The sequence below is a fragment of the Rhinolophus ferrumequinum genome, chromosome 21 (assembly GCF_004115265.2).
Source record: "Rhinolophus ferrumequinum isolate MPI-CBG mRhiFer1 chromosome 21, mRhiFer1_v1.p, whole genome shotgun sequence".
Taxonomy (NCBI): Eukaryota; Metazoa; Chordata; class Mammalia; order Chiroptera; family Rhinolophidae; genus Rhinolophus; species Rhinolophus ferrumequinum.
The window spans coordinates 34,678,920-34,706,821 of NC_046304.1; the positions used below are offsets into that span (position 1 = coordinate 34,678,920).

The 27,902-nt window shown below is 33.3% G+C and overlaps 1 protein-coding gene across 1 annotated transcript in view; it reads left to right on the top strand.

Annotated features, from left to right (window-relative positions):
* Positions 1-27,902, top strand: part of SKAP1 (src kinase associated phosphoprotein 1) — a 277,253-nt gene that overhangs the window by 65,026 nt on the left and 184,325 nt on the right. The window contains exon 4 of the mRNA XM_033090442.1: positions 14,111-14,224. Coding sequence (XP_032946333.1) covers positions 14,111-14,224 — 114 coding nt within the window. The remainder of the gene's footprint in view (positions 1-14,110; positions 14,225-27,902) is intronic.

Here is a 27,902-nt window from a genome sequence, read left to right on the forward strand (position 1 = left end):
GCCCTGTTTTTTATCAACAAAAGGCTCTGCTGCTTCTGCTTTCTGAGTGGATTGGTGCTAGATTATTCTATAGAAGTAAAGCTATAATATGCTTTTATTCCTTGAGTTTTGTTAGATGCCAACAGGATCCACGAGTACTCAAATAAAATGGTGGCCGAGTCCATAATAAAAACCTTGGGAGGACTCCAACTCAGCTAATCCTTCATTTGCTCCAGAAATAAATTCCAGTGTGTTACCTCCTCAATCACAGTGCTCTTCCACACGGCCTGCCTGTCTGGCAGCAGAGAAATGTCAGAAATGGAGCAGCGTTGAAATTCCCACTAGAACAGTGTTATCACATTTTAATACGAGCCTCACTGAAGCCTCGGTGCTTCTAATTGCTTTCAAACCATTGTTTTCCTGCTTTTGCTTGATGAACCCAGCATCTGGCATGATTCTAAAAAGTACAACAGACAGCTGTGTGCAAGATTAAAAGAAAAAAATGGACAGGATTAGAACCCATTTTTAAAAGGTTTAAAATTGGAATATCTTTTTCTGAATTCAAACAGTTTGAGGGGGTGCCTCTAAAGTATATATGTTCCTTCTTTTTCCGTACTCTCGTTGAGAATGTCAGAAACATCATTCTGAATGTTATTTTGTTATAAATGGAGATTTTAATTTTTCTCAGTTAATCACAGAGACTATTTGATCAAACATGCAACTAGTTTTATGAACAATTTTGCTCTATAACGTTTTCACCAATTGTAAACTTTTCCCATCCTTTTTATTCTTAATACTGTCAACATACCCTGTTTTAGTGAACAGTAATAACTTAAAGAAATTTAAATTGTGAATGATGATACTAGTTTTATTAAAATTTTAATTTTCCTAGCTCACACTTTGTTTCAGAGTATTTCAAGTCTATGTAAGGTTTTTTTTTTTTTTTTGGTAAAGCCAACTTTAAGAAATAAAAATCTTACATTTTTAAAGCTTCTTGATTCTTTTAAGTTAAAGTCATACAATTTATAATATTTTTAAAAATGTGATGTGTTGTTACTGTATATATCACTGTCCTAATGCATTTATGGCTGAAAACATAGCTTCAGAATAGAGAATTACATGTGATAATGTAGCAGTTTGCTTTGCAAAATGTGAAATAATACTATTCAGGGAATGGCCCTATAGTTCAGGGTTTAACAGATGTTAACCCAAATCCACAGGGGCCAGAACATAAATGTGAACTGGCAGAAATGAATGGAACTGTGAGGGTAGAATTAATTACCTAAAGGAGAAATAAAGAATTAGCGTCAGAGATGTGGTATAATAATATGTTGAGAAGAGAAAATAATTTTGGAGCTTAACACAAGAGACTATCTGGGGCTAAAAAGACAAAGGGCACATCTTAGCAGATCCTTATAATAGTGTCATTGCAGTAATCTTCCAGCCTAGGGCAACTTCTGCACAGCCATTCTCTCTTAGAGAGAGGGCAGAGGTAGAGCAGCCAAGAAGACAATTGGAAAGAGTTTATTTAGAACACAAAACTGTATTTGCTTCTTGACAATGGTTGAATATATGAGCAAAGTCATTGCTCATTTGAAAGTAAATGTAAGGAAAGATCAAGTAGAAAAACCCATACTCATGTGTCTTGCTCCTCCCCCTAAGACATTCTTTTTTTGAGGGGAAGAGACAGATTATCTTTTACCTTGCCCTTTTGATCAGGTGTTAGTTGATTGTGTGCTTCAGAAACTGATATAGAATGGGTGGGAGTAATGATGTATTATAGAGTTGTACACTTGAAACCTACGTAATTTTATTAACCATTGTAACCCCAATAAATTGAAAAAAAAAGAATGGGTGGGAGTAGTAACAGGTCTATGTAAGTTTCTAGGACAATTCAGAATTATGAAAAGAAGAGTAATATGTAAGAAAGGAAACAGCTGGCAGAACAATTTAAAAAGCCCTGGAAGACTAGGTAGTATTGGGAAAGGAGTGAGAAAGGACAGAAATGATGATCCCAAGCTTTCCTAGCATATTTTTCTTTCCTAGCATTTTTATCTATGGCAGGATCCTCTGTGCAGGAATATGATGGGATGAATTTTATTAACCCTGTGCATTTGCCTAAATACACACTTGTGTTCTTCAGGATATTTGGACTAAACCAGAGTCTGGTGCCTGGAAGGAAAATGGTCCTTAACTATAAAAGATCCCTTATTTATACATCCCTTTAGTATCACACATTTCAACATCTGTTTATGGTGATGATTTGGTACAATGTGCTTTAAAGAAAGATGTAAAGAAGCAAAGTTTTTTGTATCCATTATTCCATTCAATCCCAGGTTTAATGTGCTGGAGGAGTAGCCATTGATTAGTATTAAGGAGAGTCTTGTACTTGTTCTGGAGAAGAAACTGGCATGGTAGAAAGAGCATGGATGTTGAGGCTTGACAGAACTGAGTTCAGATCCCACCTATAGCATTTAGTTAAAGGTCATGTGACCTTAGCAAGTTGCTTAATTTCTCTGAACCTCGGCTTCCTTATCTATAAAATAGGGCCGTACCAGACACTGTGCTAAGTTCTTAACATGTATTATATCATTTAACCCTCAGAACAGCCTGAAATAAGTACCATTAATATACTCAAAGACAAATTTGGATACTGAGACACAGAGAAGTTAAAGTCGTGCCCCTCAAAGATTCTAACTTGGTCAGTCTGACTCCATAGCTTACGCTCTTTTTAAAAAATATATAACAGCTTTATTGTGACATAATTCACATACCATAAAATTCACCCTTTTAAAGTATACAAGTCAGCAGTTTTTAGTATAGTCACTGAGTTGTGTAACTACTACCACCTTCTAATTTCAGAACATTTTCATCACCCCAATAAGAAAGTTCATACTCAGTAGTAGTTCCAGAGCCCATATTCTTCATCACTGTATCTCACTGTCTCATTGCAGGATTGTTATGAGGACTAGTAATAATATGGGTAAGCCCTAGCACAGTACCTGGACATAGTAAACACTAAGAAAATTTACGGTAGTGTTAATGGTAATTCTTTCCCTCACCTTTCTACCCAAATTTTCTTATTGGTCCACTGTCAACTTCCTGATCAATGTTCATTTAAAAAGAATGAAAAATAGAGAAATAAAATATAATCCAAATGTTTATTTCTTTAATGTAGAAGGGACATAAATGAAAGAGCTAGTTAATGAACTCAAGTATTGGATAACATGGGAAAGTCTTTATTTTTATTTTTAATAAGACATAGATTCCTTTGATAATTTGAATCTTATTTACTTTAAGAATTTTTTCTACTTAATTTTTCACTTAATGTTACAAAGAAAATTCATTGGAATCTTCCGCGGAACTTTTACCATTTCAGTAATCAGATATTTAAAAGATATTGATCAGATGTCTAAACAACATTAGATTTTCCCTTTAGCTATGATGATACTATCACTTCATGGCATTGAGCAAACTGGTTTACTTCATTTTCAGTTTCCCCTTTTATAAAATGAGTTAATTATTGACAATTACAGTTTAATAAAAAATTTAAATTATAAGGTATAATGTTGATCATTAAAATTTTATTGCTGTAAAAACACCTTCATGAATAGAAAAATTGCCCACCATAGATCCAGAGTCTAAAACAAATGAAATATGTTTAAATAAACATTTAAGAAAGACTATGGAAATATTGTAAGTATATATAACAAAATCACATTTTTTTGGTCCAGTGGCCACTCACATTACATTTGTGATAGTGGTCAATATGAGCCAGTGAAATTTCCTGCCAACTTGAAGATTCTTTGAGTAACAGCATGGGTAGCATAGAGAGTTTCTGAGAAAATTATTCAGTATAATATGAAAAATTTTAACTGTGTGAATATTAAAAATCTTATTTTGAAATGGCAAGCCTATATCCCTTGTCAAAGTATCCCTAAAAATATAGCTTGTCAAAAGCACAGTGCAAAGTGATAAGGAAAATGTTATTATAAAGCCACATTAACTATAGATGAAAAGAGATTTAAAAGGACTTTATTTGCATCCTGAGTCAAACAAACTATAAAAAGTGCTATCTATGGGCGAATTAGAAATTTTGACACTGACTGGATATTTTATGTTGTTAAGAAACTATTGTTAATTTTTTAGGTGTGACAATGGTATTATGCTTAGATTTTTTAAAAAAGAGTCCTTATCTTACAGAGAGTAATATTACATATGCTGTAATATTTAAAGATAAAGTGGTAGATGGCTGACATATTATTCAAAATAATATGGAAGGGGAGAGAAAGCAGTAGGGTGGGGCTGTAGATGAAACAAGATGAATTATAAACTGACTTGTTGAAGCTGGATGATGGATACATAGGGACTTATTACGTGGTTTTGTCTACTTTTGTTCATGTTTAAAATTATCCGTAATACAAAGATAAAAGAAAAAGAAAGCCAGGTTGAGATTAATAAAAACATGACATTATTCTTTTATTTCTGTTGTGAGACCTAGTGCTTTAATACATAAGATACTTCATGTATCTTAGACACAAAATACCTAGATTAGTGAGCTTTTTAAAAAAATTATTTCAATTTTAATGTTTTGTGATGAAAGAGCATGAGCTTTGAAATCAGTCGTGAATTCAAATCCCAGCTGCTCCTTTACTTATGATACGTGAGCTATGGCAAATGACATAACCTCCTCACCTACAAAATCTTGCTAATAATATCTACTTCACAGTTACTATGAGTTGTAATGAGTTATAATGAGACGAGGAACTCATGAGGAGTGCTTACCACTTGGTAGGCACTTACTAAAGTGGTAGCAAGTATTATTTTTATAATGTTTCAAAGTAGGGCTATGCTAGTAGACCCATGTATAGAACTTAGACAATATACGAGTATATTACACATCTTTTCTTAAAATTCATTCATTCCAGCTGAACCCAGGTGTAAGGCCATGTAATTCACCATGTATATATGTGTGAGGTTTGCATTTAAAGGATGTGTGTGCAGAATTTTTATTGGTAGACCCTTCAAAGTTTAGATTTATGAGCTTGTTGCTCTGTAATGTCTGAGACATGTTGAATTGAAGCATGGTTGTCACTTAACTTCTCGTCCCTTACTATCACATACTTGGAGCATGTAGTTATGACAACTACAAGAAGCAAACCATTAAAGCAGCAAAGAAACACCATCTTTGCACTACAAAAAAGAGAGAAGGGTTTCCCTTTGAAGTTGAAGAGAAGTGTTTTTGAATTAATGGAGTGTACAGTGATTTTACTAAGTTTTATTTATGAAAATACTCTTTGCATTCATGCCAAAAGGTTTTAGCACAGTTGTAAGTAGGATTTATACAAAGAAACACAGCCCAAATTTATGACGTGTTTGCAAATGTAAGAAAAAGTCTGAATTTACAATATTTATAATTTATTGTTAAGTATCTTTCTATCACTATTCCTGGAATGCTAATATTTTATAAATACAAGTGTTAGTTATGAGCCGAGAATATCCTAACCTATATTACTTTTTAAAAAGAAATCTTCCAGAATGCTTTCCATGTCTTTTGGGGATTTAATAGGGGGAAATGTACACAGGACAAATACTCCTGCCTTTGGCTTTGGCCCAACTTTTTAGCATCAACAATCTTGACAGCTGCTTTTGTGACTTGACTTCCTTTAGGCCTTTCCCCCCTTTCTTTATTTGCTTCATTTTATACAAATTAATCTGTAGAAAGTGAATATACACACAAATTGTTTTTGAAGTTAATTACTGACTTTGATACCTTTTCAAATATTTTACTTCCTATACATCTACTGGTTGTTTTTTCTTTAAAGAGTGGAATAATGCATTTTTAAATTAATGTACTGTTTTGCAACTATTGTCAAAGATAGTAAGTTTGATTTTTTTTTTTTAAGTCAGAAGACTCACTTTTTTTCTTAACGTTAAAATTTTCTAAGATTTTTGTGCCCTTCGTAAATGTCCTATCCTGGAGTAGATGATATTGAAACATTAGAAAAAGAACTTTCATGCAGGTGAAAGAAGAAATCATTGGAATCAGATGCTGCTATCTTCTTGTAGTCCCTACACAATATATTATGTACAAGGATATTTGTTATACATTGTTTGGAATAACAAAGACTCCAAACTGCCTGAATGTCCAGCACTAGGGGACTAGTTAAATAAATTATGTTACACTCATTTAATGGAATGCTACATAGAGGTGAAAAGAACATAATACATATATGTCTGCAACATGGCAAGATCTCTCCAAGGCATATTACTAAGCGAAAAGGGCAATTTGGGCAAACATTGTACAGTTTCTGTGTATATGTGTGTGTTCACGTGTGCACATGTGTGAATGCACACATGCAGGTATTCTTGCTTTTATTTGTATATAGAATTTTTTGAAAGGAGACACATGAATCTATTAACAGTGGTAATCTCTATTCAGGGGGATATTGGCCTGAGTGGAAGAGAGAATCTTCATTATTTATATCCTTTGGTACTATTTGAATTTTCACCATATGTGTGTATTATTTTTAAACAAAAAACTAGTTAAAATAAAAAATGAGATTCTTTTTCTGATCTCAGAAAAAATTTTGCTGACATGGAGCAACCTCCAAGATAAATGATTAAGAGGAAAAGCAGGGTACAGAACAGGACAAATACTACCTTTTTTAAAAAACAAAAAGACATGGACCACATAGACACATGTTATATTTAGATAGAAAATCCATGGAATGCCCAAGAAACCTCACAAAGGTTGCCTCTGGAGAGAAGAACCGAGAGAAGGGAGGGAAAATGTGCTTTCATTATGTGCTTTTTTGTAACATTTAAAAGTTTTGCTCTCAGCATGCGTAATTTTTTTATCTAATAAAGCTTACAAAAACTTGATACATAGTGAGCCCTTTTGCAATAGAATCAGGATTTAGTTTTCTATCCAATCGAGTTTTCTCCTCCTTTACTTGTTTATTAATTTTTTACACATGAATTTATGGGCAAGCCCCTGATGGTGGTGTAAACTAGCCGCAATCTCTTTTGCTTGGTGATTAAGAACCAACATCATATAGATGTGTTGAGCTGACGTATCATTTAAAAGTGAATTTTAAAATAAACAATAAAATAGTATATAATACCCATGGCCACTGATAAAAAATTACCTTTTTTACCCTCAGTCTTTTTTTTCCCATATGTGGTAATTAAAAGTTCATAGAACTTCTGATTCTTGTCTTGATGTAGATGGCAAAGAAAATGAAGTAATTGATAATTAACGATCGCTTTGAGTTTATTTGATAAGCCTGGGAAATTTTGTTGAGGAAAAAAATCTTATAAATTGTTTCTCTTAGTATATATTATTCCTAGACCGACACAGAAAATCAGATAAGGAGTACAGTTTCTGAACATAGAATTTTGGCATAAGAATTAATCAACTGCAAGAATTGTGCCTCTAATATATTTTCATGTTCTAGACACAAAATATTGAAATGTGTCATTAATTTGAATACAAAAATGTTTTGGTTTTCTGCTTAAAACATTTTTGTGAGTTAGTAGGTTAAGCCCTTGGATTTGAAACCAAGAGAATTTGTTTGATATTTGGAGGCGAAATAATGTGATGGTTGAGCCCAATTCTATTATAATGCATTAATTTTTCACTGTGCTGCTCATCAACACATACTTCTCTCAGAAACTTGTACAATAGCTATTGTTTACTAGGAAGTATCACTACTACAGGGAAGGAAGTGAACAAAGGGATTAATATGATGTGTAAAATAAAGCTTCCAGGTATTGCTGACTCTTGTGAGGCTAACAGTGGAATACATGTCCTTGTCAGCTGACATATATGTAACACACACTTGCCAGCCTGAAAAGATCTTGATCACAATTCATCTCTAAAGGGTATTTTCCTAAACTTAAAAAGTGATACCACTTACCCTTCAAGATCTGTACACTTTACTTGTGTTAGTGATTCTCTAATAAAAAAAGAAAGAATAAAATTTAAAACTAAAGAGATACTCTTCCATGTGAAACTTCTGTTCCAAAAGGGAGCAAATACTGAACAGAATTATACTAGGTAGTGACAGTTTTTGGTTGTTGATGTTGTTACATACATGTATGTTTGGTACACACTACATACATCCACAGGAGTCCTTGTTTGGGGTGGGGTCGGGTATGGGAAGGCCAAATCTTGTCACCCTGTGCTATTATATCTTTAGTGATATTGAAGGTCTATATTACTCACAGAAAAAACTCACCTTTTCTTTATCTGTAGCTATGGGATAATATATCACAGGATTATTTTGAGAACTAAATGAGATAGTACATGAAGAGTCTTGACCCAGAGCCTGTACCCAATAAGAGTTCACTGAACTATTATATTTTTATTATTACTGTAGCTGACTTTCTCCTGTAAGTCAAAACACGTTGAAAATTCAGTTGAATGGCTCCATAACAAGACAAGAATCAAACCCTGGGAATACAGTCGTCCAAGGAAAACAGAACTATGAACCAATAATTCCCGGTTATGAGTGCCTGGTTGTCATATGATAAATGCATTCATTTCACAGTGTATTTATCCACATACTACCAAATACCTAGGTTTACATGTTTTGAATTCTGTCAAATGCCATTATATTGAAAATATACTAACTCAGCAGGTTCCATTTTAGTAGCAGTTGATCAGTAACAGTGGTAGATGTAATGCATGAGTGTAAAGCCACAATGATCGCAGACAGGCTGTAATTTGCTTTATGAAGTGTGTGTTGTCACATATACAATTATCTGGTTTATATTTGTTACTGCCAGTCCTCCAGTTTGTTAATGTCCAGGAGCGTTATACCTTTATGTGAAACCTAAGAAGGGTTAAAATCTCAGCATTTTCGGGGGTGGGAGAGAAAGGAACAGAAGGGTTCACATGGTGGCTACTTTCTTCCTTCCCCCCCAATTTTCATTTGTAAGAACTAGGGTGATGCTACACACTGCAGCCCACCCTACTGGTCAAAATGAAAAACTGCGTCATAAAGGACGCTTTTCTTGAAGGAGAGGGAAAAAGAACTTTTCATTTGGCTTCCACAGCATCTGCCTGTCCAACCCACCACAGACAGATGTAGCTTATTTTGGAAATATTATTACGCTATGATGCCCTTTTGGTTATTACAGTCACAGGTGTTGTAGTGATTGTGCTGTGTCTGCTCAATTTGGTTCCATTTCTGGTTATTTAGACTACGCTACACATAAAGGTTCTTAAGAAGTCTGTTATTCTTAACATGATTATACAACTAATAAACAGTATTCTAAGTTAAAAAAAACTTAGTTTTAAGCTCAATATATTTCTTGTACATTCAAGAGCAACTTTCTCAAAGTATGATAAATGGAAATTTTCTTTACCTGGCCCATCATTTGTTCTGTAGACTTAATGACATTCAGTACTATTACATTCACTGCCAGGGCCTTGGGGGTAAAAAAGAATATTTATACATTGAGTTATGGCTAGATGTAGGAGGAAAAAAAAAGAGATGGGCAGGAAGTCAGACTGTTTTGAACAGAGAAGAATTTGAGACCTTCACTACATATGGATTAATCACAAGAACTAACCACGCAAATCCAAATGGGTATTTAGAAACCGGTGAAGCCTCTAAGATGTTCTGTGGGAAACATCATACATTTTCTAATGCATGAGTATGTGCAAAAGGGTATGTAATTTATAATGGAAGGGTTGACAGAACTTGAGCTTTGGTGTTGCAAATGTGCTCCATAATATATTTACATGTTAGTAACATTTCACATATATGGGTACATATGTACCCAACATATGTCTTTAGTTGGTGTTATTTTTAAAAACTTAGATGAATGGTTGCAATAAGAAATAATAAGCTGCAGTTTTGCTAATCTTACCATAGCTCAGCTTTGGGAACTGCATTACTGTTAAATTGGTCCATGAAAATTTGGCAATATTAATACTATCAAGCATGAAAACTAACTGGATTTGGATCAGGGACCTTTACTTATAACATTTTATTTAGGATTTATTATTTAAAAGTAGGAGCTTATGTCTCATGGGTTTTTAAATGTTAAATAGAGTCAGAAGTCATGTGTTTCCTTCGAACAGCAACAATGAAAACAACACCCCCAAAATTGCGGACAATTTTACGTTAACTTCAATTTCCTTATATTACCCGAAGATACTTGATGAAGTAATAGCAAACCCTATAAAAGTTTGAACCATACCATATAAACCGTTGGTTGTGGATGTGAGTAAATCCTTTATAATATAGCTCACGATTAATTAGAAGAGAAGTAAAAGACAATGACTTTACATTAACATGAAAAAACATTGAGCTTTTACATATCAAATAAGCAAACGTATATTTATTTTATCTGTTATTTGTTATTCTCGTGTTATTTTAATGTTTTCTGTCTTTTTTCATTTCCTTCTCATTGCTTTGGTAAAACTGTCATTATGGCCTGTTTTTGTCCCTTAGCAGTACCTGCAAGTTCAGGATCAGATGGGTTTGCTGTGGGTCAAAATAGTTACAAGGGGAACATCATCATGGTTCATTTTTTTCCTCCTGTTTTATTTGGAATTGAATTAGGAAATGAAAGTTTTTAGCAGTTTAATTTACTTCTCCATAAAGTTTATGGAGCAGCAACAGCTGGTTGAATCCATGGCAGAAAAAGCCAACCTTTACTGGCCAAGCTATTGTTTTAGAATTAAGGGGGAAAACTCATTAACTGTTAATGAAAACACAGGGAATAAAAACAAATAGCACAGAAACCAAGGCAAATAATTACCTTACACCTGACACAAAGCTGCTTTATCTTTCTGCTCCAACCCTCAGAAATTCCCAACTTATCACTCTGCAGAGCATGAATGAAATTGAGTTTGACTCTCAGGAAAGAACAATAGAGAAATATCCCCCTTATAGGCCCCTCAGCACAATACTCGGTGGAGAACCTGACATTGAATATACTAAGGAGTGTATCTAGCGCCCAATTCTTATGACACTTAGGATACAGGAGCAAATTACCCGCTAATAGCAGGTGAACCCTTGATATAGTTCCCCCAGATCTTGTTTAGAAATACAAAGAGAAGGGACTGGAGGCAGTGGATGTGATTAATGGAGATATTGTGTGTTAGAATATATATCTGTATAGAAATATATTGATTCTGAGCGAGTTACAATGGGAAAGTGTGTCTCTAGTGGCAAGGGTTCTTGCTTGTGAGAACGCCACTCTAAGTAGATGGAGTTCTGAGCCCTAATTGTAGAGCTGCTGAGTGGAAATGTCTGTCACTATAGTTTGTGATCATTTATGTCTGATCCCACTGGAATATAGTACTAGCCACTTGGAACTGCAACTGTCAGAGCTGTAGATGAATCCAGAGATCACTTGTGGTTATATTTTAAGGAAAAATGATGTTCTTCTAAACTTAAACAAATCCAAAATGACCACAGTAATTGCTGTAATACTTCTTCTATAAAACTTTTCACCCATGCATCTTCAGTAGTTGTAATCATTTTAATTACACGGGAGTGTCTATTTATATAGTGTTAAAGGCTTTTTTCGTTGTATGCCCAAGGGAGTTGGGCCACTTGATATGACGTTAAAAACACTTATAGCAACATTTCCATCATCAGGAGCTAATTATGCTTGAATGTAAAACATATTTTCAAATGTTTCTTCCTCAACCATTTTTAGTACTGACCTCAGCTCTATTTTTGCTGCACTGAGTTGTGTACCTTTGTTGTTAATATGCCTTATGGAGGCATGGTCTTGTATTTGGCTGTGAAAAGCCCACCTTGAGTAATTATTAGGTTGGTGCAAAAGTAATTGCGATTTAAGAGGTTAAAAATAGTTGCAAACACTGCAATTACTTTTGCACCAATTTAACATGTTCAAAAACCATAGGAATCATGTGGAAGTGACTTTTCCATCTGAAGTTAGTAAATCAAATGTCAAATCCAGGCAGGTATTTTGGGTGAGACTTTAAAAATGGAAGCTCTCGATGCAATTGGAGTAGATCCTGGAACAGAAAAAGGACATTAGCAAAAAACCAGGAAATTCAAATAAAATCTGTAGTTTAGTTAACAGTGATGTACCAATGTTAATTTCTTGGATCTGATAGATACACTCTAGTTATGTATGATGTTGACATTGAGGGAAACTGGATGAAAAGTCTACAGGAACTCTCTGTACGATCTTTGAAAAACTTATAATACAAGTAAACCTAAAATTATTCCAAAATAAAAAGTTCATTTAAAAACAACAACAACAAAGCAAAGCAATGTTTGTCCTGATCTGCTTATTAAAAAGGAAGAAGAAGAAGAAGCCTGGGATGCTAGAATGTGTAAGAGTAGATTTGTCAAAATTCTGAAGCAAGCAGAAAACTGTGAGTCTAGAATGATAGTTGATAAATAATGTTCAGTATATCCTAAATAACGTTGAGTATATCATACAAATGTTAAGATTTGTGTGGCAACCCAAATTACTTCTTTTTCTTCTTTTTTTTAAAAAATGGATTTTGATTTGGCTCAAAATGTTTAAATTGCTTTAACTTCACAGCTCACTTTTAGGTTACCTGGCAGGCAGTCCATTTAGATCGTGTTGATAACATAATTTACAGTGATGAGAAGTTTAAGTGTTTTAACCCTCAGTCCAGTATTTGAGAATTTTTCTGGTAATAATGGAAATTTCACAGTGATACTTTAAGCATAACTATAAGCTTTGTATCTTGATCAGTAACCTAATAAAGAGAACATTTCTTCTGCCTCAGGCCAGTGACTATTAAGTGAAGGTTTGTTTTTGTTTTTTGGTGTTTTTGTTTTTTTTTTTACTTTTCTTCTCCACAATAAACTCCACAGTTTATTTCTAAAGTTCTGTATCTGTAGGTGTTCAACTCAGTTATGGACATCCACTTACCACTGATAGTAGAAGAGTGTAGATATGAGTATCTAATTTGTAGAGAGAAGGCTACAGCCATTCTCTTTTTATCATTTTATATCCTGCCGATCCTTCTAGTTTAATTGTAGGGAATAAACCTTTAAAGTGAGGCAATACAGATTCTATGTAGGTTGTTTGGTTTCACTACTCCCTAGTTGAAATCCAGGGCCAAAATTCTATAGTGTTTACGGAGATTTAGCATTGGTGATTTCCTTTGGAAATTAGTATTTAAGATAATACTAAATTCAGTTGCAAGTCCCCTTGTCATGTCTGTGAAATGAACTGAGCAGCTGTTGGTGCCCTTTTATCGGCAGACTGTACCTCTGTTTGGGGGATTTTAAGGCAAGCCATTTGCAATGCAGACCCTTTTTCCCCGGTTTCTGAATGAGCTAACATCTTAAAGTATCATAATAGCATGGGCCACTTCTACAAAATATAATCCAATGTATGTTGTTGAAAACACCCAAAAGAGATTAGCATTGTTTCAATTGCATAATTCAGTATTGTATATATATTACCTTTCATCAAAGCCATTTTACAGAACAAATACTACTTTCTTAGGGCTTTTAGAATTCCTAAGAGGTTGGTTGCATAGGCTGTGAACTAGAATTATAAAGAGAGAACTTCCTTAAGATTGCAAAACAAGTAGTGATTGAAATTGGAATAGAATCCAGCAAAGTCCGGGTTCTCTCTATTTTTACTTCTCTTATATTTCAGAACAGGAAAGAATATTGACCTTGTTACATTATATTATATATAGAAGGTTAACTCTTTGTGTAATTTAGTCTATTTCATTTGGAAATATATTTTAAAAAGAGAGAGAGAGAAAAAGAGGCATTCAGGGTAAAGGTCATAATTAATGGAGATATAGTATATATGAATATATATATATTTATCTACTATATTTTCATTTTAAGTGTGATGGAGAAGTTTCTCTCTGGTGGCAAGAGTTCTCCCCACTCTAACCTAACAGTGTCTAAGTTCTAGTTTACAGAGTTAGTTGAACGGAAAATTTCCCATTCAGGTAAGTTAGTTTTTGAACTTCTTTATCTGTTTCTCATATGTTAATGGCAATAGCCATATCCATCAAATAAAAGCTGTATCTTTGCGTGTGTGTGTGTGTAAATACCAGAAGAAATATACAAACACCTTTATAAAGATGCCCAAAGTATGACCTTATTTTCTTTCTGTTTTTGTCCCACAGCGGGAGACCAAGCTGAAAATTACCTCGGACAGGACAGCTCTGATGATAATCACAGTGTAACTCATGGCCCACTCACATCAGATGCACCTTTGTTGTCAGATTATCAGGATGAAGGTAAGTGTCATCTTTCTGGGTTTTGGATCATCATATTTGTTATTTTTTGTTTTGGTGTCATTGCCCTTTGTCATTTTAATCAAGCAGCCTTCAGTGGGTTCTCTGTATTGGTGATCACTAGTTTGCAAAGAATAACTGTTTCATTATGGTGGTGATCCTCCTGGGTAATTCAATACTTCTGAAGTTAATGTATTTAGGAAAACACTAACTCCATATTGGAGCAGGAAGACATCATTATTGATCTTTTTCTAAGAACTGTAACTCAAAAGCTAAGAGTGCATTTTAAGATTGTAGGGCCCAACTTACCATTCTTTCAGAATTCTTAGCTTCACTGAATTGCATGAGAATTAGAGCTTTCATTTATTGATTATTGGATTATTGATTTATTGTGGATTATTTGAAATTTTTGTGAGTTCGTCGTATTACTGTCATTTTTACCCATGCTTTTCACATACCCCTGACCATAATTGGTGTTGTTTAAGGAGAAGCTGCAAGAACCACATTACAAATCTTCCTGGAGCATCAATTTTACTGGAAGATTTGGGAATGGGAGGAGTCGAATAATTCAGCTGTTATAAATATTATTTTTGTATTAAAAACACATTGGTATGTAATAGGGTGGTATGCAAAATATACATGAATTTTTAAGATACTTGAACATAAAAATTTTGGCCTGGTGGCTGCCAATTTCTGGCTCAGACTCAGATATCCCAAGGGTGGGGGTTCACTGTGCCTCTTCTGGCATCTGGCCACTTGAACAGAAGGTTTGATCATCACTGATGCACATGGTTATCTTATCAAAGTCTCTCTTGTGCCTTTGCAGTGGGGGAAGAAGGTAGAGATGCTACTAAACTGAATATTAAATTGGAAGCATGTTATTCACTTTGGGATTGGGAGTAAAGTTGGTAGATTATTCCGTATTTCTCTTTATTAGTCTGTAATCTTTTGATTTAGTTTTCTTCCCAATTTCCCTACGACTTTGGCATTATCCAAGAGTGTTTAATCCCTATATTCCCTTCTCTTTTTAATTTATCCATTCTTATTCCATTTAGCCCTTTTGGTGATTCATATTTTCTCCCTTTCATTGAATTGATAACCTCCACATCAAAACTATGGATTGAATCACACAGAAACATTTTATTTTGCTTGAGCTTTGTATACTAGCACAATTAGTAATACCCAAGTTTTAGAAATTGGGCCTTGTAATGTGAGATTTGTATATCGGTTCAGGTATTACACTAAACACATTGTTTGGATTGAGAGCTTAATAATTACATTAGTAGCTGATTAATAATTATAGAAAATTAACAGTGCAAAACATTTTAAAAAGCCTTTCATTTGTTTTTTTATTAGTCCAATGCTTGACAGAATTAGAACAATAGTACCTCATTAAGCCTTAAGTCACTTATTTGGCATTTCCAACTTTCCTAAACACAGCTGAGAACACAATAAGTAATCCAGAAAGACCTCTAAGTAGACATAGATGTTCCTAAGTCTTGTGTTAATACTTAATGCACCTTATTCCTGGGAAAGCCCCTGAGGCCATCACTGGGGATTTCTAATCTTAAAAATTTCTAACCATTATAGTGTTTTGATTTCTCAGCTCACAATAGAGTGAAGTATCAAATTAGAAGAAGTACTGTAAAGGCATCAATTGAGGTATAATCAAATAACACTGAGGTAAGAAACAGGAAAACAATTAATAATTTATATAGAAAACAAAATCTATAAATAAAACAAAATTTATATAGGAACTCAAAAGACATAGCAGTCTGGGGCCATATTGTATTGTAAACAGAAATGGCCCAAACTTTCCCCTGAGTGCTTAATAAAGTAAAACGTTTTAGCTAACATTTATTGAGCACTTATTATGTGCCTTATATCTATGCTCTAAGCAGTTTGTATATATCATCATTTAATCCTCAGAACAGCCCTAGAAGTAGATATTAGGATTATCTTCATTTTACAGATAAGGAAACTGAGACCATGGGAAGTTAACTTATCTAAGATCCCATAGCAAGTAAGTAGTAGTGCCAGGATTTACACCTAACAGTCTGGTTCTAGAACCTCTGCTCTTAAGCACTTTACTATCCTTACCATTGTCCTTATCTGAGTTATCAAAAAAAAAAAGGATTCATGTTTTAAACACTTTGGTTAAGACCATACAGATACACATTGTATGTTTAAAAATATTCTTAGTAAAAAGTTGAAATTTTAAAAAAAAAATAGTATTGAAAGAGGTAAATCTATTATCTGGAAAATTCTGAAGTGGGAAATTTTGTTCTATAATCGTTCCCTATAAGACAGAAGTTAACCGTATTAGTAATATTAAATTCTTAACAGATTTTTATTTTTAGTTCTGGGCATAAAAGAATTCCCGAAGTGGCACTATCGATGGTAGAAGTAAAAATAGATGTGTTTATGTGTTAAAAATTGATTGTAGGATAATGAGATAATGTTTAAATATGAATTTCTGCAAGCATTGAATCTAGCATGTGCCTGAGTGCCTGCTGTATAATGAACACAGTGAATGTTTGTAGCCTTCCCCTGAAAAAAAGAAAAATATATATATATATACACACACACATATATATTCTGTGAAATTAAAGAGAAGGTTAGAAAGATATTAAAATTTTAAGTAAACTTTATAGACTGCTTAACTAGATTTTACCATTATAGAGAACGGTAACACTGATACACTACTTAGTCATTATTTTGACAAATACTTATTTAGAGATTAGAAGGTAACAGCAAGGCACTGTGCTACGCTGTAAGTGAAATACGCAGTAAAGGTCTGGCACAGTCCCTGCCCTCATGGAGCTTATCATCTCATTGGGAAAATACACTATTAATAACTAGACAAATAAATATAAAGTCAGTGTCTTCAGATGCTGGTGAGATTGCTAAAGCCATCCTTTAGTAAGAAAATATATTCTTTAACTTTATTTGTAGTGATATGATTTTAGGCTTCTGGAATTTTATCTTTATTAGATAATGAAAGGTCACGGTTCAAATATTTCAGCTGTCTTGCCTTCCACCTTCAGTCAGCACAGTGTCCTAAACGTACAATTATAAAAGGTCACATGCCTGAGCCATCCACCCGTAACTTCAGTGATGAGAAGCAATAACCATGGTGCGTGTCGTGTTTGGGACATGCTTTTGTGAAAACTGCAAAGAGATCTAGAAGAATATAGAAACCTGGCCAGGTGCACAGCAAAAAGGAAAACCAAGGTTACAGGGTAAACCATGCATAAAAACATGTTGCTACCTAGTCACAATTCCTTCTCACTTTCCTTTGTAAATGCCCTCAATCTGAGAATGGCAGGAGAGACACACACAAACAAATGCATAGCCCCACTATTAGGAATGAAAACTTGCTGACAAGTTACTACATTTAGATTTCTAAACCTCGGGAGGCACAGTTTCTACCATAGTGAAGGAAAAAAATTTATTGTGAAACGCTGAACACAATAACTTTACAGGAGTCAGCCAACTATGAAGCTCAAGATCTGATTGCTTTCATTGTCCAAAATATACAACGGATTTTAATGTGTCTATAAACGTATTTTATTAGTATAATGAAGCACCTCTATGTACATATACATACATTTTTTTAAAGATGGGTTGGGGAAAGTGATCGTTCTATAAACAGGGTATAGTGACTCCTTCTGGAAGAAAAAGAAAAAATAAAATTATTTTATAGGAGATGAAACCTAAAATATATAATAATGTATTATTTATTATGTACTATGTATTATTACATTCTAATTAAAGAAAAGGGCATGAATAGATATTGGACAGATATATCTGGGAAGAAGTGAGAAATAATGTTTTTAGAGCTAATTTTCATATCAGGATGTTGAAGGTTAGAAAAGGTTCTTATTCTCCAGCAAAATGAAAACTAGAATTGGAAAAGAAAAGACCTGCAGCCATCTTTGGAGATGAGTAATAATGAATAAGTGAAGAGCCTGTTATTGATCAATTTATTATATGCTACTTGATTTAAAAGAAATTGTAGACCTGTTAAAGTACCAATAGTGGTCATTTTTGACTCCATGTCTTTTCTGAAAGATACATTAAAAAACACATAGAATATTTTTAAAATAAAGAGAATCAGTTTTTTATGGTTTTATTTTTAACACTTTTCTTTTTTTTACATGTCTCTGCTTTCATTTGGTTCTGAAATAGAAATCAGTTTTGGATTTCATACTGTGAATAACAATAGACTAGCTTTTTATCATTGTGTGTTTTAATTCTATAATAACAATAGGAAGAAGATATTATTTTAATATCTTTTCTAATGGGATGTAGAATATATTTTTAACAAAACTATTTTAACAAAACTATTGTGGAATAAAAATGAAGGTTTAATTTATTGATTAGATTTTTATGGCTAGAATTCACGTTTGTCTTAAGTTTCATTGTACCAAAGTTAGAATCATGGAATCTGGGAATTGGAAGGGATAATAGGCATCTAGTAACAGGAACAATTTATTGAGCACTTACTATGCTGTACTAAGTGATTTTTGAGGATTATCTCATTTAATTATTAAACCAGCTCAGGGAGGAAGGTATCATTATTCCCATTTTACAGATAAAGAAACTGAGATTTAAAGAAATTCAGAGACTTGGCCCAGGATGACATATCTAATCCATGAAGGTTGAATTCCAATAGATTCCAAAGCTACTGCTTTGAAGAAATTTTTTTTTATTAGTTTCAAGTTTCCAAAACAATGTAATAGTTAGACATTGACACCCCTCACAAAGTGATAACTCCCCCAATCTACTAACCCTCTGACATCATATATAGTTGTTACAGTACCATTGGTTATATTCCCTATGCTGTACTCCACATCCCACGACTCTCTCTATATATGGTATAGTTGCCATTCATTATTATTCTCCTTTAGCTTCAGGCGTGGAGCGCAGTAGTTAGGCATCCACACACTCTATGAAGTGATTCCCCTGATAAGTCTAGTACCCATCTGGCACCCTACATACTGCTTTTTGAAGAATTCTGATTAGCTGGATATTTGTCCTCCGAAACACCCACCCTTATGGACTTTACATCTCATTCTCCTTATGGCTTTTACGTATTCCACTGAATATAATGTTCATTTAAAAAGTAAATGTATTCAAAGCTAAAAATTATCCTCTAAATAAATACTACTTTAACTGCATCCTATGAAATTTGATATGTACTACTTTTATTGTAATTCATAATTGCATTTTAAGTATTTTGTCATTTCTTTTACGATACCCTTTTTAACCGATGGGTTATTTAGAAACATTTTTGTATGTGTTGTGTTTTCTCCCCTCGTTTTTGTTTTTAATTTGTTTTGTTTTAGTTTCTAGGGATTTTTAAACCTGCTTTTTCATTTTGAATTATAATTTTATTACATTATAGTCTAAGAACCTAGTCTATATAATTTAGAGGCTTTGAACTTCATTGAGACTTCTTTTGTGGCCTAGTAATGATCTGTTTATGCTTATGGCTCTGTGTGCTCCTGAAGTAGTTATTGAATATACTCTTACTGTTTTTATACTTGTGAATAGTATTCTTCAAACTTTTATATCCTAGCTTTTCTTTTATCTTCTGAAAGGACTGCGTTAAAATCTCCGATTAGAATGGTAGATTTATCCATTTTTCTGTGTTTTGTTTTACACTTTCAAGGTCATGTTATTAGATACTCACAAGGAACTCCAATTGTTTAAAAAGATTACTGAGTTGGAATCCTGTGCCTAGAGCTTCCACTTATTAAGTTAGTTTTGCTCTCTAAGTATACTTATAGCACCTCCCGATAGGCTTTATACTCAATGAATATTAAAAAATGTTTGTTCACAAACCAGTTTGAGACCCCTGATGCTGTGAGTTGTGTATAAGGCTTGATTTTAGTGTATAAATTCTATTGTTTCACAGAATAAATAAACCGCACTTCTTACCAATGTTCACAATCCTACTGACAACTTTGGTTGACCGTGTGCATATTTTAGGGCTGCTTTACTTGGAATGTTACAGGTACCTATTGCAGGCTCAGTCATTGGTACCCTGGTAGGTTAAACGAGTTAATGACCTAAAAGCAGTGTCATTTGCTTCCTTCTCACTGATGGAGTCAAGCCCATTACTTTCTTCGTGTGTATTTTTTTTAATGACATAAACTATGTGAACATATTTAGAGCTTTTAGTTCCTTTTTATTCTATGATATGAAGCTAATGAAAAGTGATTCAAGATATTTTCTCTCTGTATATAAATATATAAATAAACACGTGCATACATACATACATTCAAACAAGCATTTATTTCATTTTCTTTTTATTCTTCAGACAGTTGCTTTCATCTTTGTTGCTCACAGGTATATTTTTCTTGTAAAGACACATGACTTCTGTCAACCCTAATGGAAGTTACATGTGTGTATTTAGAGTGCACATTGTGAAAGAACAAAAAACTTGTTTCCATGTCTGTATTTTGGGGGCCAAAGCATGAATTCTACTGTAAAACACATACTTTCATGAGCCTGGTGGGTTTCTGAACGTGTTTCTATTGGCTTCAGGTGAGTCCATCAGATTTCAGATCATTGTGAGAAATTAAGGACTCGATGTTGAGTTAACTGTGATAAGGGTAAGTAAGCTGTCACTCAGGATTGCAGTGGCCTCCTTCATGAAGATAAATGTCTTATTAGATCGAAGACATCATGTCGTTTATATAGTCTGGTATAAATCACAGATGAAGATGACAAACTGGGTTTCAAAGTCGACAGTAATTTATATAACTTAAACAAATGATTACCAAGGATTATACATATTTTGTGAAGAATAAAAAAACAATAACAATTATCTGTCTATGAACTACCCATTTTTCATTCTTCAGCCCAGCATGTTGGGCTGTTGGTACGTGTTTAGACGCTAACCTTCCGTCCAGTGCCCAGTAAAGCACTCTCACATGTGTTGATGGCTGGATATCTTCCATAATGCTTCTTTCACTAGAACAAATTCCTTGCAAATTTAACCCAAGTTTTCACATAGAATGATGCCATTTTAGAGCTGGAAGAGACTTGGTGATCACCTAATCTAATCTCTGTTTTACCAAGAGGAAACTAAATTTTAGAGGCTAAGTACTTAGGTCCTATGACTAGCAAGACACAGCCAGTATGGAAACCAGGACCATCTCCCTAGGAGTGGCTTCTCCCAGCTAACACTGTGTACCTGTCCTCACCTGCATGATCTCAGTATGCTTTTTAGTGCAGACCCAAAAGCCTTGTAGGAGGCCTGATCGCGGCTCGTAATCTATTTCTCAAAAGTTTCAGTCAAGTTCTTCAAATACGTCTCTCTGGCCTATATATGTTCTTACCCTCTTCCTAGAATGACTTGGGAGCAGTACATTTTATAGATAATTTCAAAGGGCTCCATAAATGCTAACCATTATAATTATGAATCACATAAAATAAGTCCTAGAATTGATTTGATATAGAACTAATTAGTTACCTTTTTTGGTCTTTTTGTCTATGTTATAGATTTTAATACGCTACCAATGAAGAGTTAGTTATTGAATATCTATATTAATATGAATGCCCTTGTTCAATCATGAGTTTAGAGGCTCTTTGAAGGATATAAAGAGGAGTAAGGTGTGATTCCTTTCCTTAGTGAGTAAATAATCTTAGTGTGAAGATTATACACTCCCACAACAAAGCACATGGTGTATAATCAAGTGCTAATTACCACGGACAGAGTTTACAAAAAAAAAAAGCCAGTTGGTTGGATTTGCAGCAGTTTGGAAGAAAGTCAAGATAATATTTGGCCTGCACTGTGGTCAAAGTGTTTTTAGAAGTCTTTTCTAGACTGGGAGTATGAGCAAAGAGTCCATTCTTTGAAAGGTCAAACATTTATTGGTCTTCTACTACAATTAGAAGTAAAATAACTGGCAGTGTTTAAGTGCAAATAGTTGATTTTTAAGTGAGTGACTTGGCAGATGTGATTAAGCTTCTTCATAGTGCCTTGAGTATTCTTTGTTTCTCTCTAAATTCTAAACTAGTGAACAAATTTAATGGGAATGTGCAGTTCTAGTATATGATTATTGAAGGTGTGAGTGTGGTCATCACAGTGGTGGTAAAATGATATGCAATGTTTTGATTGCTAATGTAATATATTTATCTGATTGATATATAAATAAACCAGAGGTTGGGAAGAGTTATAAATCTTTATTAGAAAATCTTATATACTGTGTTTAATTACCTTGTTCTAAAAGTCTACAAATGCATTTTAATTAAGCATAGCATCTGCCTGATAGATGAACACTAAATTACCTGAGGGTTAGCTACCTTACCTGGGGCAATCATGTCTAAAGTTCTAGAGTTCTGGATTCTTAGGTATGAATTTAACCACCAGATCGTCCTTCCTTAAGCTCCAAAGCTGCTGACCATTTTTACCTCAAAGTTTAATATTCACTTAAATATGAAAGAATTTCATTTAAGAATATTCAGGCCAAGTATATAGATACATATACTTAATTTATGTAAATGTGTATTTTATATCATTTTATATATACATATACATATATATACATATATATATGTATATATATATGTATATATATATATATTTTCCCCCCAGCTTTTCATGCTTTGGTGATTGTTTTTTACTAGCCATAAATTCTTTTGGTCTATCATAGAACTCTGACTTTTCAAATAAAAGGTAAATATTAATAATGCTGTTTAAAATAATGCTGAAGCACCTGTTAATCTAGAATATTATGGTCTACTAGGGAAAGATTGTTGAATTCAGAAATTATATTACACTTATACTCTAAACTGCCTTTCTTAGTTTGAGTGGCAGGCTTTTTTTTTAATGTTGGGGCCTAAGTAGCTTAAGTACAGATACACTAATCTAGTGGAAAAGAAGATTTTACAGAGTGGTTACTCTGGCTTGTAAAATTGGGATTTATAGGGGAGTTGTTCCTTCATGGAGAGATTTCTCTTATAGAAGAAGCCATATCAAATTTGCAGACCCATTTCTGTAAAGTGTTAGGATATAGCTTATATGGTATGGAATATTTTAATGGCATGATCCGAAAGATAAACATTATTGTTATGGTGGTTAATTTTGTAATTATGTTATGTCATAATAATACTACAGATTTTAATTAACAAAACATAGGGTTAACTGGGTTCATGAGCTCTCTTCTGTCTATAAATGATCATATCATCATTGAAAGACATTTATGAATGCCCAAGAACATAGTTGGGCCTAGAGATTGTCACAGCTTAGGGGAAAAAAATCACTTGAGTCATCTAATCTAGCCTTTCTAATGAATTCCCATCATTCTTACTAATATCTCACTTAATTAATGATCAAATATAGCAATTGTGCTTTGAACCTTCCTTTGCCGGACATCTTTCCCGCCCAACTATTATTACTAATTTATTCTTCATGTCTAACCTAAACTTTTCCTTCCTTAGTTTCAGGCCATTGCTCTTTTCTATACCATCTTCTGAGACTGAGTAATTCCCCTAATTCATTTATATTGTTACCTTTAGAAGGTATTTAAAGACTGTGAACATTTATCCCCAGAGTCTTCACTTTCCCAAACTACATAAATTTCAGTTCTCTTAATCCTTACCTCACTCTTCCCCTGTCATGCACTCCAATCCTTGGGTATTTTATAACACTCCTTGATAGTTTCCATTCCAAGGGGAATCACCTAACCAAGAGAAGGGCCTTTTGGTGAGGAAAGTGCTAAGGTGTAAAATCTCATGTAAACCATGAGAATATGCCTAAGTGTTTATTTGAGGTTGGTGTTGCTGATCATCTGGTGGGCACACAGTGTAGTGCTTGCTTTGGCATATGTTGGGATATATGTGTATTTTAATGCCTTAATGTATTATGGCCCGTTGTAATTGAATGTCTATAAAGTAGCAGTTAAGAGGGTTTTATAGACCTTGGAAGAGATCAGAATTCTCTAGCCCCCTCTTGTGGTAAAATAAAATAATACTTTGGGGCTTTTCTGGATTGTTTCATTTTAGCTGAAGAGGAAGGCTAAGATATATAAGCTCTCAATGTGTGAGCACAGGAAAATGAATCCAAGAATTAAAAACTTATATGTATATATTTCCAAGTACACACACACTCATATCTTAGAAATTTGTTCTTTTATTTTATAATATAATGTCCTAAAACCAAAAAAAATATTACTTTCTTACAACCATCACTTTAGTATATTCTTATTACACAAGTCAGGAGGAGGACAAATAAAATAAAACCATATCTGGAGGGTTTTATATTCCTGAATAGATAAATAAGGGAGGCTTGGATATGAATTTTAAACCAAATTTACAGGTACTTTTTTCTTTGCCATTATAAATGGATACGGTTAGCATTTCTAATAGATTTAAACAGATATTCTGTATCTCCAATAGCATATTAATTTTACCAGTTTTATAACTTATTATTGTAGCATTCATCCTATGATGGATATATTTCAGATATTCATAGAGGTCTAATAAGTAGCAAACAGCTAAAGGGAAGACTGAACTGGCATGCAAATGTGTTCATGCGTATTCCTATGGAATAAATTTCTACAGGTAGCACAATATTGTTTGCTTTTCTAGAATATCACCAGAAGTAATACTCTGTCTTAGAATAGTTGGTCTATAGAAAATGATCAATGAAGAGTTACTATGATTATGCCTTTTATGACAATACAGGAAGAGATTAAAATTAGACACTGTCCCTAAGTAGTTTTTTTTAAGCTACTAAAAAAACTTTAATAATGGTTAAGGTAGATTGCCTTTATGCTCAAGTAGCATTCTAATGAAAATATGGGGGCCTATTTAGCAGTTCTGAGAACTCTAGAAATAAACTTGAGACCATGGTTTTTAATAGTAATTTTTTTCCAAAAGGGAATATTGGATATTACACTAACTGAGGAATTGCAAAAGAAGAATGGCATAGACATAACAGAACAAAATGAAAAATGGTTGGTCACAGGTGAAATAAGTGAGAATAGTGTAATGATTTTGATATTAAATAGAGAACTGGTCATTTTGACTGACTCTTTTTGTCTCCTACTTGAAGAAATAATTGTTATTTTTTTTTAAAAAAAAAAAGGAAATTAATTCACTTTATGTGCTTCTCCCTTAAGATATGTAAATAAAATTTTAATCTCAGCCATTTATTAATTTTTAGTATTGACATTCCTCTGAACATCTGAGAGTAAAATTTAACAAACCTAAAGGTGAAACCTCTTAATAACAAAGCATTTAGGGATCTTCACAGGAATAGCCTAATTTTTACACTCTTTAAAAAACACTAATTTGACATAATAATTTTAAGATTTATCTGTAATCATGTTAGGGTGATCTTATATACCCCGATTTCCTGATTTTGTCTGGTTTCTCAGGAAAATGCTGGATCTGATTGTTTTTCATGATACAGACTAAACTGTGGACTTTCATAAAAACTTTGGAACTTTTTTTTATGAGTAAAGAGCAGAAAATGGCCCTTAGTTATTATACCTGTGCTATTTACTAAGATGTATATGTCAGTTGGTTTGGTCAGCAAAAAATTGCGACTGCTCTTGGATACACATTGATTGATTTTAAATTAGGTATATGTATTTGCACATAGCTCTCTGAAATGTAGCTTTCTTGCTTAGAGATAAGTCTTTACTTGGCTATTGGGAAAAGATTCATTTTAGAACAATTATTTATTAACCCCAATTTATTAATCAGTTTAAGCATTTCTAGTCTTTATTTTAAGCGTTTCTAGTCTTTATTTTAGCATTAAAATTAGGGAAATTAAAATAACCAATTTTTTGGATGATTATAGTTAATAACAGTATAACACAGAAATTGTTTGCAAACTTTGATTTTTGTAGCAATAAGGAGGTATCAGAGAGTCTGTTGGCGTGTCATGTATTGTCAAAGTAAAGAATAGAAGAGATTTCCTAGGAAACTACATGTGAGTTCTTGTTAAGTGTCTAATTACAAATGATTATTATTTTTTTCATCATATTACTGAAGTTGAAAGTGAGGCAGATTGGTTCTTTTTTCCTTGCTTTCTTGCTGTGTATGTGCACATGCCTTTAGCTGTAAAAAAAGAACCTTTCTGAATTTTCCTAAGGAACACCAGGTCAATTCAAGGAGCTTCATGTAGAATCTTTTGCATGTTTGCTTCTTGAAAAATAACACATTTGTTTAAATTTGATGGTGTTATTTTTAAGTGTTTCCACCTTAATCTTGAATTCATTAAAAATTCTCTTTTCATTTAGGATGAGATACATTAAAAAGGAGCCAAATAGGAAAAACATTTTACTGCTTTTTCAAACTTGTTTAAATCCTACTTTTCTAAAAAGCAACTTTTCACACAATGGGATTTATAGATGATGTAATACAGAATTGTACTCCTGAAATCTATGTAACTTTACTAACAATTGTCACCCCAATAAACTAATTTTTAAAAAAAGCAACTTCTTACTGCTTTTATATATGTTCTATGGATAAGTTATCAAATATTAATATAATTTAACTCTATATTAACTTTTTAAAAAGATATGTTTTATTTAGTGTTAGGAGACAGTACATATAGTTTGTCTTACCAATGGAAAATCATTTTTCAGCTACATAAGAAGTTCCAGCTTTATCTAATTGAGAGAGGGAAGTACATACATGAATGACTTTGCATATTTAGTGCAAAGAAATTTAGAACAAATGTTGGGAAAGTTGATATTAATTCTAGTTCAGTTAGGAAAGCTAGGTTATTCCATTAAATAGATCTAGCAAAAATAAATGGGAATTTTTGAGGGCACATAAATTTATGAACTTTTAGGATGTTTACTTTTTATATCTGATGGTGACCTTGCTTCAGCATTTGTATTGTTTCTTCTATTCTTTTTGATTATTTATTTGTTTAAGAATTTAGTTAAGGGGAAATCGTTGGAATTGCCTAAGTGGTGATTTGGTAAATTCTAACAGTTGAGTTAGTATTTAGGGCACATATTACAGTTCACTTATGATTGTTACAATGTGATATACTGTGTATTGCAGTTATAATTGTTACAGTATGAATCACTGTATAGAACTTACAGAGATCCTAGCACTGCAGAAGCCAGACCTAGGTAAAAAGTTTCACAACTTTAAGTTTACTTTTCCCATATAGAGTAGGCAAAAATTGAGTTTTTTTCTGATTTAGTTATAATGTTCCTTAAACTCTTACCCAAGTTATCACTCACAATTCTAACATACTCTGTTTTTCAGTCCAAGTGATATAAGAGCATGCTGGGTATGATTTTCAATATATGGCAAAGGTGTAAAATTAAGAAAAGATTTCCATGAAATTTTTTGCACACTCTGCTAAATGAATTATTGAAATTCCAATAAAGAAACTTTTTAAAAACCTAAAAAGCAGTGTAGGTTTTATTTTTCCCTCAATCCTTTCACTTCTCATAAATGTCTTCATGAAAGCTATATCTGCAGGGTTAGAAAAGAATATATCCTAAAATATTAACCTGATCAGGAAGATTTTAAAACATGGCATCTCATTGTGAGATATTGACTAAGGTGGGCTGGCAGGTTTACAGGCCTGGCAGATACAGCAGGTTTGCAGTAAATCCATGTGGTAAAAAAATCCCTGAGAAGTTTTTGATTAAGAAACTTTTACTATCCTTTTAAAATGAAATATGCTGGT